At 42.4% G+C, this 17,385-nt stretch overlaps 2 protein-coding genes across 6 annotated transcripts in view; both read left to right on the top strand.

The window, feature by feature from the left end:
• NUP107 (nucleoporin 107) overlaps window positions 1–2,050 on the top strand; it is a 52,560-nt gene extending 50,510 nt beyond the window's left edge. For both annotated transcript variants that reach the window (XM_007528407.3, XM_060194961.1), the window contains exons 27-28: window positions 755–922; window positions 1,855–2,050. In XM_007528407.3, the coding sequence (XP_007528469.1) occupies window positions 755–922; window positions 1,855–1,962 (276 nt within the window). In that variant the 3' untranslated portion in view covers window positions 1,963–2,050. The remainder of the gene's footprint in view (window positions 1–754; window positions 923–1,854) is intronic.
• Window positions 2,051–7,121: 5,071 nt separating this feature from the next.
• The window catches only part of SLC35E3 (solute carrier family 35 member E3), a 60,867-nt gene continuing 50,603 nt past the window's right edge, over window positions 7,122–17,385 (top strand). Inside the window, exons 1-3 of one of the 4 annotated variants that reach the window (XM_060194972.1) lie at window positions 7,122–7,791; window positions 8,615–8,725; window positions 15,051–15,209. In XM_060194972.1, the coding sequence (XP_060050955.1) occupies window positions 7,390–7,791; window positions 8,615–8,725; window positions 15,051–15,209 (672 nt within the window). In that variant the 5' untranslated portion in view covers window positions 7,122–7,389. The remainder of the gene's footprint in view (window positions 7,792–8,614; window positions 8,726–15,050; window positions 15,210–17,385) is intronic. The other 3 variants (XM_007528406.3, XM_016190532.2, XM_060194973.1) reach the window with 3 other exon arrangements.

Raw genomic sequence — 17,385 nt, 5'->3', positions numbered from 1 at the left:
CACAAGGACCAGCTTAAGGATCCCTGTTCGAGCCCCCGGCTCCCCACCTGTAGCGGGGTGGCTTCACAGGCGGTGAAGCAGGTCTGCAGGTGTCTATATCTTTCTCTCCCTCTCTGTCTTCCCCTCCTCTCTCCATTTCTCTCTGTCCTAACAATGACGACAACAACAATAATAACTACAACAATGAAAAACAACAAGGGCAACAAAAAGGGAAAATTTTTTTTTTTTAAAAGTCACCCCTACGGAGCCGGATGGTGGCACACCTGGTTGAGCACACACATCATAATGCATGAGGACCAAGGTTTAAGCCTCAGGTCCCCACCTGCAGGGGGAAAGCTTCACAAGTGGTGAAGTGGTACTGCAGATATCTCTCTGAGTCTCTCTTCCTCTCCTCCCCTCCCTACCTCTCCCTTTTCTCGATTTCTCTTTCTTCAGTTAAAAAAAAGTCTCCCCTACAGCTGACAAAATAGCTGACTTGGATAGTGTGTTGCTTTGCTATGTACATGACCCAGGTTTGAGCCTGGTTCCCATGGCATTGAAGTTGTGGTTTTTTCTCTAAAAGAGAGAGAGAGAGAACTAAAAGTCACTCTATAGGCCATGACTGAAACTCTGCCTTGTTTGGTTTTTTAATAGACATAGTAAACTTTAGAGAACCCTTCAGCTTGTGTCTGTTGCATTTTGACTTCAATTCAACACTTTTCTGTAAGGACATTTAAGTTCAGGTTATTAAAGTTGACTATATGTCTCTCTGTAGGATGCTGAAGAAGACCCTGAAAGAACACACCAAATGGTTTTACTGAGAAAGCTCTGTCTGCCGATGTTGTGCTTTTTACTCCACACCATACTGCATAGTACTGGTCAGTATCAGGAATGCCTGCAGTTAGCAGATATGGTATCCTCTGAGCGACACAAACTATATCTGGTAAGTTCCAGGGCATTTGTGGTTTGATTCAGTCTTAGTGATTTGAGTGGCCAGGAAGTGAGTGCACTAGGTAGAGAGCACTGGGCTTCTTAGCTTGGGAGTTCTAAATTCAATCACTCCTGGCACCATGTATGTCAAAGTATGTTCTTGCTTTTCTCTTTCCCACTTCCTGTCTCCATCATAAAGTAAATATGCTTTTAAGTTAGTGATATGATACAAGCTATACTTACCTTTGTGATTCTTAAGTTTTCCTAAAGTAATGTTCTAGTTTAAATGCTCCCCAATTATGTATGTATTTTTTTTTAATCTTTATTAGATAGAGACAGCCAGAAATGGAGAGGGAAGGGGTGACAGAGGGAGAGAGAGACAGGCACCTGCAGCCCTGCTTCACCACTTGCGAAGCTTTCCCCCTGAAGGTGGGGACCGGGGGCTTGAACCTGGGTCCTTGCACATTGTAGCATGTGTGCTCAGCCAGGTGAGCCACCACCCACCCCCCCTTTTTTTAATCTTTTACTTTTTAATGAAAGATAAACAGATACCAGAACACTGCTCAGTTCTCTTTGCTAGGGGTCGAACTTGGGCATGAAAATATTCTGCACAACCATTATTGCTGATTCCCAGTTTTTTTTTTTCTTTCTAACCAGAGCACTGCTCTGGCTTGTGGTGGTGCAGGGGATTGAATTTAGGACTCTGGCATGTCAGGCATGAGAGTTTAACCCCCCCCCCTTTTTTTTTAAGATTTATTTATTTACTAATGAGAGAGGAGGGGGAGAAGAGGGAGGGAGGGAAAGAGCACCAGAGTATCACTCTGGTACACGTGATATCTGGGATGGATCTTGGGAGTCTATGCTTGAGAATCCAACACTTTACTGCACCACCTTCCATACTGTTTTCATTCTTAACTTTGTCTATTTCTTTGTCTTCTAAATCAGGTATTTTCTAAGGAAGAACTAAGGAAATTACTACAGAAATTAAGAGAATCCTCTCTAATGCTACTTGACCAGGGACTTGATCCATTAGGGTATGAAATTCAGTCATAATTTACCCTCTTTTTGTGATCTCATTAATTTCCATGACAAATGGAGTTTTTGTAAAATACCCATATTTGTAAAAACTTCTTTTACATTATCATGTTGGAAATATTTTTAATATTTAGAAATTTTTACTTTACACTTTGAAGATTATGGTGATGCTTTAAAAAGTCAATGTATTATAACAGTATTTCTTTGTGCTTGTTAATAAAAATTATATAAAATTAAAATGCTCTGTTCTTATAAACTCTAGCATACTATTCTCTTTTATTATTACTAAAACTAGTGGAAGCTTGTAAACACTCAGCATAGCACATAGTAACCACTGAATAAATCAAGGGATATGAAAGCAGAAAGAAGGTATTTTCAGATGAAAGGTCTCTGAGTTCAGTAAAATTTAGACTGGAGTTTGAGTAATGCATGGTAAATTCAGCACAAAAAGTCAGCAATACAGACTAGGAAATTAGTATGAGTAAACCCTTGATGTGGTGTTTTTAGGTATGCTTAGGAATCAGCAAATTTGCCTAATCAACTAGAGTACTGAACTCGTAAACAGAAGATAATTAAAGAGACTTCTATAGTAATGGAAAATACTGTTTAGTTTTTAACTCTCCTAAGGAGCAAAATCATCTAAGGAATTGGTTAAATTGCTATTTCTCAGTGCTACTCTTAGAGATGTCTGACTCAAGAAGCCTAAGTAGGGTCATAAAGTTTGTGTCACTGGTGGCTCTGATTAGTTCATTTAAAGGAATTCTTGCTTAAATCAGAAATGGGTATTGATCTGCCTCCTGTACACCGAGCAGAGAGCAATAGTTGATCAAAACCAGCCCCCTGGCATCAGTTGGGGAGAGACATAGAGCAGTGGACTCTTGTTTCAAGTTTTAATTGATACTGGCTACAGTGATCTAAAGAAGAGAAATTTATCAAAATCTTTAATTTTCTTTTTTTTCTCCCAGAGCACTGCTCAGCTTTGGCTTATGGTGGTATAGGGAGTTGAACCTGGGACTTAGGAGCCTCAGGCATGAGAGTCTCTTTGTATAACCATTATGCTATCTACCCACCACCCCAAAATCTTTAACTCTTATACTTCAATATGCATCCATTAAGAAGATGAAGTAGGGGAGTCGGGGTGTAGCGCAGCGGGTTAAGTGCAAGTGGCACAAAGCACAAGGACCAGCATAAGGATACTGGTTCGAGCCCTGGCTCCCCACCTGCAGGGGAGTCACTTCACAGGCAGTGAAGGAGGTCTGCAGGTGTCTGTCTTTCTCTCCCCCTCTGTCTTCCCCTCCTCTCTCCATTTCTCTCTGTTCTATCCAACAACAATGACAACAATAATAATAACTACAACAATTAAACAACAAGGGCAATAAAAGGAAATAAATAAAATAAATTGTTTAAAAAAAGATGAAGTAGAATTATATGAACTGATGTAAATCAAGCAAAAAAAAATGTGTAGGATTTAGAAGCTGAAAACCAAAAAGACTGATGAAAGAAATCGAAGAACAAAATAAATGGCAGCAGCCTTGGAGATGATGCAGTGGATATAGTGTAGAATTCTTAGGTGTGAAATTTCAAGCTTAGGGAGCCAGGTGGTAGCACAGCGGGTTAAGCGCACGTGGCGCAAAGTGCAAGGACCTGTGCAAGGATCCTGGTTCAAGCTTCCCACCTGCAGGGGGGTTGCTTCACAGGCAGTGAAGCAGGTCTGCAGGTGTCTATCTTTCTCTCCCTCTCTCTGTCTTCCCCTCCTCTCTCCATTTCTCTCTGTCCTGTCTAACAATGACGACATCAATAACAACAAAAAAATAATAAGGGCAACAAAAGGGAAAATAAATATTAAAAAATTGTTTAAGTCTACATAAATAAAGCAAATATGAAAAAGTGTTAGTGAATCTGTGAAGGATGCAGGAGTGTTAATTCTATTGGCCTTTCAACTTTTCTGTAGATTTTAAGTTTCCAAGTAAAATATCTGAATGGAATTCAATAAAGTGTGATGGAACATTGAATATCCACATAAGAAATAAATGAACATTGATACCTACTTTATGCCATACAAAAAATGGACCTGAATATAATGCTAAAACTGAAGTTTTTGAAAATAGGTAAGTACAACCTGAAAGTAGGCAAAAAATTTCCCATAACAAAACAATAATCCTAAAAATAAAAGGTCCTAAATAACATGATTAAGAATTAACATTTGGAATCCTCTAGATTTCATCTTTTTTTTTTTCCCTTGCCTCCAGAATTATTTCTGGGGCTCGGTGCCTGCACTATGAATCCACTACTCCTGGAGGCTATTTTTTTCCCTTTTGTTGCCCTTGTTGTTTATCGTTATTAATATTGTTGTTAGATAGGACAGACAGAATCGAGAGGAGGGGAGACAGAGAGGCAGAGAAACGGATAGACACCTGAAGCCCTGCTTCACCGCTTATGAAGTCAACCACCCACCCCCACCAAAGGTGGGGAGCTGGGGACTCGAACCGGGATCCTTCTGCCAGTCTTTGCACTTTGCCACCATGTGCTCTTAACCCACTCACTGTGCTACTGCCCGGCCCCCTAGATTTCATCTTTTAACCCAAACCTCAGATTTACTACTTTATTTATTTGATAGAGACAGAGAGAAAATCAGAAGAAAAGGGGAGATGGGGAGTGAAAAAGACACCTGCAGACCTGCTTCACTTTTTTTTTTTTCTTAACCAGAGCACTGTTTAGCTCTGGCTTATGGTGGTATGGGGATTGAACCTGGGACTTTGGAGCCTCAAACATGAGAGTCTGTTTGCATAACCATTGTGCTACCTACCTTCCACCTGCTTCACCACTTCCACAGCCTCCCCTATACAGGTGGGAAGTGGGCCTCGAACATAGTAATTTGAGTGTTCAACCAGGTGTGTCACCACCCATCCCAGATTTACTATTTTAACTACTTTCATATTTCATAAGTGAAAAAGGAGTAACTAAAAAATGAAATCAAGGATCTATACTAACAACATCAAGTCCAAATCTGTAGCTACAAGGAGGTGATGAATCAAGCAGATAAAATTAAGATAGGCTAATTAAAACCTAGACTTCTAACCTGGGAACAGCTTTAAACTTTGCCTGATTAACTTCTACTCATTTTCAAATCTTAATTAGAATCACTTCTCGCTTTCCCTGCCTCCTCCAAGAGGTGGGGTGTCCAGTGCATTCAAGATTCAGTCTCACAATCCTACTTCCACTGCAACAGCTGAAGAAGACATTGCTGTTGGAGGTGTAGTATACCTCAGTGCTGCTTTACAACAGGTGCTAACGGGGCTGGGCAGTACTGCACCTGGTTGAACACACATGCTGTAATGCGCTAGGACCTGGGTTCAAGCCCCTACTCCCTCACCTGCAGGAGAGCCCTTGAGTGGTAGAGCAGGGCTACAGGTGTCTCTCTTCCTCTATCTCCCTTTCCCTCTTGGTTTCTGTCTCTATCCAAGTAAATAAATAGAAAGTTTTTAAAGTGCTTGTTCATTATGCGTGAGAAAGGAATATGTAGAACTGTCAAAGCCTTAGAGAAGCAACAGGGCTGGTGAGGCCAGGCGTGGCGCACCTGGTTGAGCACACATATTACAGTGCACAAGGGCCCATGTTCGAGCCCCTGGTCCCTACCTGCAGGGGGGAAAGCTTCATGAGTGGTGAAGCAGGGCTGCAGGTCTCTCTCTCTCCCCCTCTCTATTTTCCCCTGCCCTCTCAATTTCTGTATTTCTCTATGCAACAAATAGATATTTTTTTTTTTTAAAAAAAAAAGAGAAGCAGCAGCGCCATCTTTATGTGCTGACTTCCAACTGTGATAAGCCTATGTATGTCAGGTTTGTACGAAACACTATTTAAGGTGTTCATTAATTATACCTTATATGTAATCTTTTATTAATATATAATTAGTTATATATAATCAATGTACTATACAGATATAGAGATACAATTATCATGGTCTGGGAGGTGGCGCAGTGGATGATACACTGAAGTCTCAAGCATGAGGTCCTGAGTTGAGTCCCCATTAGCACGTGTACCAGAGTGATGTCTGGCTCTTTGTCTCTCTTCCTGTCTTCTTCATGAATAAATAAAATCTTTTTCAAAGAGGGGGAGGAGCCGGGCAGTGGCACACCTTGATAAACGCATTAAAGGGGCAGGCGGTGGCACACCTAGTTAAGTTCGAACCTTACCATGCACAAGGACCCAGGTTCAAGCCCCTAAGCCCCGTATGCAAGGGGAAAGCTTCGTATCTGGTGACGCAGTGCGGCAGGGTGTCTCTTATCTCTCCTCCCCTCTCAATTTCTCTCTCTCTTTTCTTTCCCCCTTTTATTTTATTTCTCCTTCCTCCAACACCACCACAGACAGGATGAGACATAAAGTGGAGACACCTCTCTGTCTTCCCCTCCTCTCTCCATTTTTCTGTCCTATCCAACAACGACGACATCAATAACAACAACAACAAAAAGGGCAACAAAAGGGAAAATAAATAAATATAATAAAAAAAAAAGAAAAAAGAAAGAGGAGATACACCACAGTACTGCTCCACCACTTGTAAAGCTCCTTGTTCACACAATGCTGTGTGGTGGTTGGAGCCCACTGTGTGCACTACCGCATGAGCTATCTCGCGCCACCCCGCAAAATAAAGTTTGAATAATACTGTGTGGCCCAGGAAGTGAGATGAGAATAAGGTGCCGGACCCTTATGCAGGAAGCCCAGAACTGTATGCGCCAGTGACGCACTGGTTCTTCACCACCCCCCATACAAAGTGAATAGTTTACTAACCAGGATGAATAACTTAAGTTCCATCACACTGTAAGTCTTTCGCTTAAGTATTTTTTAATATGCTTTCAAAAAGTAATGCTGTTCATTTTGGATGGATTTGCTGTGCACCTACCTGTCTCACATATTAATGAAGTCAGGTCGCACCACCAGAGCAAACAACTGCTAACAAGTTGAGTCAATTGACAAACAGGGAATGCAGAAAATGTCAACTATCTGAAAGAAACCTCTGAATGACCTAAGCAGAGTCAGGCTTTGGCGACCTAAAAAGAGTAAGGGCTCCAAATGCAGCTCACCACCACAGAGCTCAAGCTGGTGAGATGAGCCAGCTTGCCTGAGCGCTATGGACCCAGCGCCCGATGCACCTGCGCAATGTAGAGGCCACGCCCCCTATGGCTGGTGGGCGGAAGTGCCTGCGCCCCGAGTCACGTGGCTGCGGAGCGGGTGCGTACGGAACGTGCTGCCGCGTCATCTCGGGCTGAATGGGTGGCGGCCGAGGCTGCTGCTCGCCTGGAAGCCGAAGGGTGAATGCTCCTCGCGAGCCGGCTGGAGGGCGAGGCCTGCGGTGGCGCTAACTCGGCCACCAAGGACGGACAGGGCGGCCGGCGGCAGGCCGGGAGCATCCGGGCCTGGGGTGGGGAGGGGCGGTAGGCGGCTGCCGGGGCCATGGCATCGCTGGCGGAGCGAGTGCGGGGCAACGGGCGCATCGCTGCCGGGCTCCTGCTCAACCTGCTCGTGTCCATCTGCATCGTGTTCCTCAACAAATGGATCTATGTGCACCATGGCTTCCCCAACATGAGCCTGACCCTAGTGCACTTCGTAGTCACCTGGCTTGGCTTGTATGTCTGCCAAAAGTTGAATATCTTTGCCCCCAAAAGTCTTCCCCTTTCCCGGCTCTTCCTGCTGGCCCTCAGCTTCTGTGGCTTCGTGGTCTTCACCAACCTGTCCCTACAGAACAACACCATAGGCACCTACCAGCTGGCCAAGGCCATGACCACCCCGGTGATCATAGTTATCCAGACCCTCTTCTACCAGAAAACCTTCTCTACCAAAATACAGCTCACACTGGTGAGTAGCTTCAGCTTGGAGGGACGCACCTCTTACAGCAGCTCCCCCTTTGGGCGGCTGTCTGTCTGCCCGGGAAATTTGAATGTCTAACCAACTTTTTGGAATTCATAAATGAGTCACCTATGAGCACCTGAACTTCAGGTTTATTTGGGGAAGGTGGAAAAGAAAAAAAGCTACCTTGTCATTTTTTGTTGCGCTTTTGGTCCAAAGAGTGTGCATGGCAATAACTGCTTTTTGATGGAGATCCTTACATTCTGTGATGGGTAAGAAAAGAAAGCTACATTTGGGTGGGGTGCAATTCTGAGTTTCTTATTTTATGCTAAAACTCAAACTGGGGGGGTAAAAAAAATCTTTGTCCCCCGGGGAATTAAACCTTGTATATAAACGTTAAAGCTTTAAGATAAAATATAAATCTCAGAACGTGTCTCAGCAGGATTGCAGGTGTTTTTGTAACTTAACGGTAGTTAAAACCTTAAAGCTCTTATGTTTATATGTTGGTTAGACACCATTTTGGGGATCGTTTGTTTTTGTGTGTGTACAAACGTGTGTTATTCCTTTCTTGCAAAATACAGTAATACATGAGCTTATTTTTAAATGGAATTTTGAGTAGAATTAAATGTGAACAAAAGGATAGAATTACCGTATTTCACTTGGAGAAAATAGGGTTAACAATATTTTAAAGTGTGTGTGTGTGGGGGGGAGTTATAAAGGCTCAGTGTTTCCCAGTGATGTTTTTATTAACATTGTAAGACACCGTGAAAGGAATGCCAATTTTGCATCTCATGATTTAACCTGAACAACATTTACCTCTTTTTCTTTACAGATTCCTATAACTCTAGGTGTAATCCTAAATTCTTATTACGATGTGAAGTTTAATTTCCTTGGAATGGTGTTTGCTGCTCTTGGTGTTTTAGTTACATCCCTTTATCAAGTGGTTGGTAATTTTTTTTTTCTTTATGTGCCTTTTTAGCAGATTTCATAAATTTTGAAGCTGTATCCCAAAATTTAGAAAATACAGTATAGAGACAATAGACTGTTGGAAAGAAAGCATAATTGCATAAATTGTCTGACTCATGGTGAAGAAAAGAAAGGAAACAGAGAAACTTGGGTGTATGATGCTCATCAAATACCTTCCTACTGTTTGTAAGTGTATAATACCCATGCTTAACAGTCTCAGTTGGGGGTGACAGTATTTCCTGGGCAATCTTCACAAAACATCTAATAAGACTTTTACGTGAGACTAAGTTCACTGGCTATGTTTATCATGTATTGTTGGTAATATGTACACTTAATTGGGTGTGCCAAGCTTCCTCATGTATTAATTATAGCATTACTGTGAAGGAATGAATACATGCCCAATTCTTCAACAAGAAAGTTTCAGATTTATGTTTTGCTTCAAAAAATATGCTGCTGTTACCACTTGTATATTGGCTTCTAATTATGTATCTGTATCAATAGAGTGCTTTATATTAATGGGTATTTCACTTCTTATACTAACACAGAGCCTTGTCTACAGCAGGCTTTCAGAAAAAATAAAAAAGAAAAAAGATTATTCATCACTTCACTTCAGTGGCATAAAATTTCAACAAATGTTTTTTGTTTCTTACCTTGTGGGGAAAAAAATAATTTAGTGTAGAGTACAATGAAACAGTATTTTCTCTCTACTGAAAACCTTGGACTGGAAGCCCTAGGTGTGCCTGCATAAGGAACCAGAGCCAAAATGTGTAATGAATTTTTTAAAAAAAACAAACACCCACTGGTTACATATAAACTAAGGCATTCTTTGTATGAATCATAAGAATTCAATAATACAATCTTAGCACCTTAAACTTGCTGATACATATCATTTCAGAAGCATTGTTGTGTGAACATCTAGGGCCTCTTAGTGGCGGAGAAGCAGTTTAAAGAAGGGACCACTGGCTGAGAGGATGAAGGACCCACCCAATTTTGTCCAATGGCTCCAAGATATGCTACCTTAACTAGGCTTGAGAAGTGGAGCAGTGGGTATAGTGCACAATATAACCAGAAGAAACTTTAAGTTTTATGCTTTAAAAAAACAAAGTGTGGGCCGGGATATTAACAGATTGGTTATTCAAAGGACTTTCATGCCTGAGGTTTCGAGGTCTCAGGTTCAATCCCCTGCACCACTATAAACCAGAATTAACTAAATGGTGCTTAGGTTTAAGGGAAAAAAATGTATTTGTTGTAGTTCATTAAGTTTAAATTTTAGCAGATGGCCTTTTTCCCAGTATAGATAGATGGAATCATAATTCTTTGTCTCTCAGGTAGATATTTATTTTTGGGTTTTTTTTTTTATATATGAGCTCAAAACTTCCCCTCATGTTGATTTATTTATTATAGGGTAGAGACAAAGAGAAATTGAGAGGAGGGGGCGATAGGGAGAGGGAAAAAGGCAGAGAGACATCTGCAGCCATGCTTCACCACTTGTGAAGCTTTCCCCGGCAGGTGGAGAAAAGGAACTTGAACCTGGGTCTTTCTGCACCATAATATGTGTGGTTAACCAGGTGTGCCACCGCCTGGCCCTCAGGTAGTATTTGAAATGAGAATAACCTCAAAATGATCATAATGCTGATTTACTAAATAATAGCTGTCATTAGTAAATAGTGAAAGTACTGTGAAAGGTTCGGTATATACCGCAGAAGTTCTTGTTGAAAGTCATTATTCCCAGTGCACCAGTTATAATTTCTAAGTTATTCTTATCCTGCTGGGACAGTAAAAAAGTGATAAAAGATGAGTGCTCAGATGTTAGCTTTGGTTATAGAAAGATGGTTGATGCATTCATTACTTCAGCAGACATGTCTTTTGTTTATGCTCTCCCATGAGGCTACCAAGATGAAAAGCAACTACAATTCAGTACTGTAGAAACACATGTAGGACCCAGGAGGTGGTACAGTGAGTAAGGTATTGAACTTGGAAGCATGAGGTCTCAGGTTTTGTGCTTTTTTTTTTTTTTATTATTATTATTAATTTTATTTTTGAGAGAGATGCAGAGAGTGAGACACACACAGAGAGAAACACCTCTGCTCAGCTCTGGCTTATGGTGGTGCAGGGGATTGAAACTGGGACTTAGGAGCCTCAGGCATGAGAGTCTGTTTGCATAACCATTATGCTGTCTCCCCCGCCCCAGTTTTGTGCTTTAAAAAACAAATTAAGGCCAGTGTAAGGCTCCCGGTTCAAGCCACTGGCTCCCCACCTGCAGGGGAGTCGCTTCACAGGCAGTGAAGCATCTGTCTTTCTCTCCTCCTCTCTGTCTTCCTCCTCTCTCCATTTCTCTCTGTCCTATCTAACAATGACATCAATAACAACAACAGTAATAACTATAACAACAACAACAAAATGGGCAACAAAAAGGAAAATAAATAAATATACAAAAAAAAAAAACAAATTAAGGGCCAGCGTATTCATAGATTGTTTATGCAAAGGACTTTCTTTTTAAATTTTTATCTTTATTTTTTTTTTGTTGGATAGAGACAGTCAGAAATTGAGAGGGAAGGGGTTGATAGGGAGAGAGACAGAGACACCTGCAACACTGCTTCACCACTCCTGAAGCTTTCCCCCTGCAGGTAGGGACCGGGTTGAGGCCTGTGGCATCCCATGTGAGGCTCTGGTTCTCGTTCTACCTCCAGCCATGATCTTGTGTTAGTAAATAAAATCTAGGTACAGTACAGTTATTCTTAAATCACATCAGGGAGTGACAGTTCTATGAGAGGATGGTGAGGAAAGACATTATGGAAATTGAAAAGCATAAGAATCTGCGTAGCAAAGAAATAGTCTGTGATTTGTGAAAGTACAGGGCATTTTTGGAAAGCTTAATTTGTTTGGTGCGGCTGGTCTGTATCTGCAGTGTGGAAAGACAAGACTGTGGGAGTGGGAGGGGGTAGGAAACCAGATGGAAAAGAGTCCTGAATGCCATGCTAAGTGTACTTTTTGTTTTAGAAACTTTGCTGTAGTAGCAATGAATGGTGAATCAGAAAAGGAAAGAAGGGTGGTGTTAGAGCTGCAGGAAGCTCCATGGTTCTTGGAGAAGACAGAAAGGGCCTGCACTATCAGACTTGGAAAGGAAAGGAAAAGACTGCAGGGACTTTTCAGAGGAATTAATTGAACTTGACTGATGGAGGGAGACAAGCTGGAAAAGATATAATCAATTATATAGGAGTGAAACAGGCTGAGCTATTTTAGGAAAGAAGCAATGAGTGGCTTGAAACAAGTTCTTGCAGATTATCCAAGTGAAAATGACCAGCAGGCTACTGGAGATGTGAGACGTGTTTGTTTGTTTTTCTCTCTTTAAGATATATGTATTTGTTGAAGAGAGAACCAGAGCATCACTCCAGGACATGACATGCTGGGTCTCAATCTTGGAACCTTATGCTTGAGTCCAAAGCCCCATCTCCTAAGCCTCCTAGGCCTCACAGATGTTAGTTTTAAAAAGCTCAAGGAAGGAGGTCAAATTGTACATGTCAGCAGATAGAGTTCATCCATTGGGGTCCAGGAAGTGGCACAGTGGATAAAGCCTTGAACTCTCATGGCATGAGGTCCTGAGTTCAACCCCCAGCATCACACGTGCCAGAGTGCTGCTCTGGTTCATGTGCCTCTTTGTTGTCATTATTTTCTCATTAACAAATCAGAAGGAAGGAGAAATCAGTCAGGGAGATAAGAGAAGAAAGCCAGAAAATCTACTTTAAAAATAGGGAGGAGGGAGTCAGGCGGTAGCGCAGCGGGTTAAGGTCACGTGGCACAAAGCACAAGGACCCGTTTAAGGATCCCGGTGCTCCCCACCTGCAGGGGAGTCGCTTCACAGGCATTGAAGCAGGTCTGCAGGTGTCTTTCTCTCCCCCTCGGTCTTCCCTTTCTGTCCTATCCAACAATGACGACAATAATAATAACTACAACAATAAAACAACAAGGGCGGGAGTGGGGCGCTAGTGCAGTGCATTAAGCGTACATGGTGCAAGGGCCGGCTTAAGGATCCTGGTTCAAGCCCCTGGCTCCCCACATGCAAGAGGTTGCTTCACAAGTGGTGAAGCAGGTCTGCAGGTTATCTTTCTCTCCTCTCTGTCTTCCCCTCCTCTCTCCATTTCTCTGTCGTATCCAACAACAAGGGCAACAAAACGGGAAAAATAGCCTCCAGGAGCAGTGGATTCATCCACTGTAGTGTAGGCATCAAGCCCCAGAAATAACCCTGGAGGCAAAAAAAATAAATAAGTGCAACAAAAGGGAATGAATAAACAAATAAATAAATATCAAGGAAAGGTGTAGTCCCAGGTTTAACCCCTGGCAGCACATGTACCAGAGTGATGTCTGGTTCTTTCCTCCTGTCTTTCTCATTAATAAGTAAAATCTTTTTTTAAAAAAGAAAATAGCAAGGGAAGGAAGAAGTGGCTGGCAAAACAGTGCAAACAGAGGTCAAGTTCTTCCAAGGAATTTGCAGGTTCTTCTGAGAACTTCATCAAGAAGAGGGCCAAGGGGAGTCCTTTGGCTGTGGCCACTAGAGATGACCGTTCCATTAGGGAGAGCAGCGTTACTAGCAGAATGACAGGCAGATGCCAGGCTGTACCATACCACAGTCAGGGATAGGAAAGGCCCTGGAGTTACCAGCTTTCTACTTGCCTCTGTGTCAGCTCACAGCTACCTAGGGAGGGCAGCTGCTGAGGGAAAAGAGCACAGGGGCAGCTGTACTCTGCACACACTCGCGGGCTGTGCCACGTGGAGCCCGAGCCAGCCCCAGAAGAATCAGTTCTTTATCCTTCATGATCACAGAAGACTCTTAGTTAAGGCTGGCAGGAGTGTGCTTCACATTTCCTGCTCTTCTATTTTTGTCTTAGTGAATTTCTATAGACTTAGGACTTACGTATTTATTTAATTAATTAATTTTTATGATAGAAAAGAAAAGGATCCAGAGCATTACTCCAGCAGACGATGCCAACATTTCATGCATTGCACCACCTCCCAGGGACACCTAGTTAGGCTTTCGTTAATAGACCTCCTTTTCATTCATATTTATAAAGTATTTTCAGGACTGATGGAATTTGAGGTTTGGTTCTACTGAATAGTAGTCTCTTATGGTTTATGATCATCTAATTTACTCAGTTGGACTGGTGGGAGGGGGGGTTACCCACAGAAACGTCCCATAAGAAGGAAAATTCTCTAAAAGAGTTTTCTAAAGTGAACAAAAAGACCTCACATACCCCTCCAACTGTATACTGCGGCAGCAACTGGGATACCTAAAATTCCTATCGATCTCTAACAGGCTTGTCCTGCCCCCAGACTTCTTTGGGGGAAGGGCCATTTTAAGTGAGAGGTGAAGTCTGTATTCCTTTGTACCATCTCCATTTTGTCTGTATTCCTGTGTATCACCCCCATTTCTTCTTTTTTATATATTTATGTATTTCCCTTTTGTTGCCCTTTTTTTTATTGTTGTAGTTATTGTTGTTACTGATGTCGTCATTGTTGGATACGACAGAGAGAAATGGAGAGCAGGGGAAGACAGAGAGGGGGAGAGAAATATAGACACCTGCAGGTGGAGAGCCGAGTGCTCTAACCGGGATCCTTACGCTGGTCCTTGTGCTTTGCGCCACCTGAGCTTAACTCACTGCGCTACCTCCTGACTCACTCGTCTCCATTCCTGTTTTTTCTTAAATTTTAAAATTGCCTTCTATCCAAAGTGCTTGAAGGACATTCATGGGTCTGGGAAATAGCATATTGGTTATGTAAGACTTTAAAGACTTATTTTTATTTATTAATGAGAGAAAGAAAACTGGAGTCAGGCATACAGGATGCCAGGGATTGAACTTGGAATCTCATGACTGAGAGACCAATGATTTATCCACTGAAGTCCCGAGTTCCGTGCCTGGTACCACCATAAGTCAGGGCTGACAAGTGTTCTGGCTTAAAATAATAATAGTATTGCACCAAAGTAAAAGATTCAGGTGTGGTGGTAGGGTTCAGGACCTGGCGCATAATGGTGGAGGAGGACCTAGGCTGGGAGTAAGATTGTTTTGCAGAAATTTGAGAAATTTTACATGTGTATCAGCAGCTATATTTTCTGTAAACCAATCCTCAAATAAATAAATAAAAAGATTAATATAGATTATTGATTTTGCAATAATGTGCTTTGACATTTCCTCCCCTCTCCCGGCAACACCCCACGTTTTCATCTTTAAGGTTAGAGTTGCAGCTTTTTATTTATTGAGTGATGGTGTATTTTTTCTGCTTAACTTAATTTTATCTCTACTTTTCAGTGGGTAGGAGCCAAGCAGCATGAATTGCAAGTAAATTCAATGCAGCTGCTGTACTACCAGGCTCCGATGTCATCTGCCATGCTGCTGGTTGCTGTCCCCTTCTTTGAGCCCATGCTTGGAGAAGGGGGACTTTTTGGCTCCTGGTCAGCTTCTGCTTTGGTGAGTTCTGATTGTTTGGATGCCTCAGAAACAAAATAACAATATCTTATTTTTTTAGTTTTCTGAGCACTGTCTCTTATCCATTCTCAGACTTAACCCCTTCCTTCTTTCCAATCTTCCTCCCTCCCTCCCTTCCTTAATGAGAAAAAGAGCAAGAGGAAGAGAGAAGCAGAGCACCACTCTACCATATGCACTGGAGCAGACTGAACTCAGGGCCTCATGCTTGAGGTTTCAGCACTTTTTTTTTAAATTTTTTAATTTATTTCTTTATTGGGGAATTAATGTTTTACATTCAACAGTAAATACAATAGTTTGTACATGCATAACATTCCCCAGTTTCCCATTTAACAATACAACCCCCACTATGTCATTTATCATCCTTCATGGACCTGTATTCTCCCCACCCAGCCATCTCAGAGTCTTTACTTTGGTGCGATATGCCAATTCCATTTCAGGTTCTACTTGTGTTTTCGTTTCTGATCTTGTTTTTCAACTTCTGCCTGAGAGTGAGATCATCCCATATTCATCCTTCTGTTTCTGACTTATTTCACTCAACATGATTTTTTCAAGGTCCATCCAAGATCGGCTGAAATGGTGAAGTCACCATTTTTTTACAGCTGAGTAGTATTCCATTGTGTATATATACCACAACTTGCTCAGCCACTCATCTGTTGTTGGACACCTGGGTTGCTTCCAGGTTTTGGCTATTACAAATTGTGCTGCCAAGAACATATGTGTACACAGATCTTTTTGGATGGCTGTGTTGGGTTCCTTAGGATATATCCCCAGGAGAGGAATTGCAGGGTCATAGGGTAGGTCCATTTCTAGCCTTCTGAGAGTTCTCCAGACTGTTCTCCACAGAGGTTGGACCCATTGACATTCCCACCAGCAGTGTAGGAGGGTTCCTTTGACCCCACACCCTCTCCAGCATTTGCTGCTATTACCTTTTCTGATGTATGACATTTCTCACAGGAGTGAAGTGATATCTCATTGTTGTCTTGATTTGCATTTCTCTGACAATCAGAGACTTGGAGCATTTTTTCATGTGTTTCTCGGCCTTTTGGATCTCTTCTGTGGTGAATATTCTGTCCAAGTCCTCCCCCCATTTTTTGATGGGGTTATTTGCTGTCTTGTCGTTGCGTCTGGCAAGCTCTTTATATATGTTGGTTATTAAACTCTTATCTGATGTATGGCATGTAAAGATCTTCTCCCATTCTGTGAGGGATCTCTTGGTTTGGGATCTTTTTTTTTTTTAATATTTATTTATTTTTCCTTTTGTTGCCCTTATTTTATTGTTGTTGTTATTGATGTTGTAGTTGTTGGATAGGACAGAGAGAAATGGAGAGAGGATAGGAAGACAGGGGGAGAGAAAGATAGATACCTGCAGACCTGCTTCACCACCTGGAAGTGACTCCCCTACAGGTGGGGAGCCAGGGGCTTGAGCCGAGATTCTTACATCAGTCCATGTGCTTTGCGCCATGTGCACTTAACCCACTGCGCTACCGCCCAACTCCCTCAGTACTTCTATTATACCACCTCCCAGCCCACCCATTTAACCTTCTGAGCTAAAGATTCCTTTTCAGGGAGATAGGCAGTAGCACAGCAGGTTACGCGCACGTGGCACAAGGTGCAAGGACTGGCAAGGATTCCAGTTTGAGCCCCTGGCTCCCCACCTGCAGGGCAGTCGCTTCACAGGTGGTGAAGCAGGTCTGCAAGTGTCTTATCTTTCTGTTCCCCTCTGTCATCCCCTCCTCTCTCCATTTCTTTCTGTCCTATCCAGCAATGATGACATCAATAACAATGATAACAATAACTACAAAAAAAAAGGGGCAACAAAAGGGAAAAAAAGATTCCTTTTCAAATGAGTATGTTGAGGCACAGAAAGGGGCAGGAGGGAGTCGGGCGGTAGCGCAGTAGGTTAAGCGCGTGTGGCACAAAGCGCAGGGACCAGCACAAGGATCCCGGTTCGAGCCTCCAGCTCCCCACCTGCAGGGGAGTCGCTTCACAGGCGGTGAAGCAGGTCTGCAGGTGTCTATCTTTCTCTCCCCTCTCTGTCTTCCCCTCCTCTCTCCATTTCTTTCTGTCCTATCAGTAATAACAACAATAAAACAACAAGGGCAACAAAAGGAAATAAATATTAAAAAAGGGGGGGCAGGAACTTTTCTAGGGTCATGCA

This window comes from Erinaceus europaeus, chromosome 7, assembly GCF_950295315.1.
Source record: "Erinaceus europaeus chromosome 7, mEriEur2.1, whole genome shotgun sequence".
NCBI classification, from domain to species: Eukaryota; Metazoa; Chordata; class Mammalia; order Eulipotyphla; family Erinaceidae; genus Erinaceus; species Erinaceus europaeus.
The sequence above is the reverse complement of the archived record's forward strand: the minus strand, read 5'-3'. Positions and strand labels throughout refer to the sequence as shown.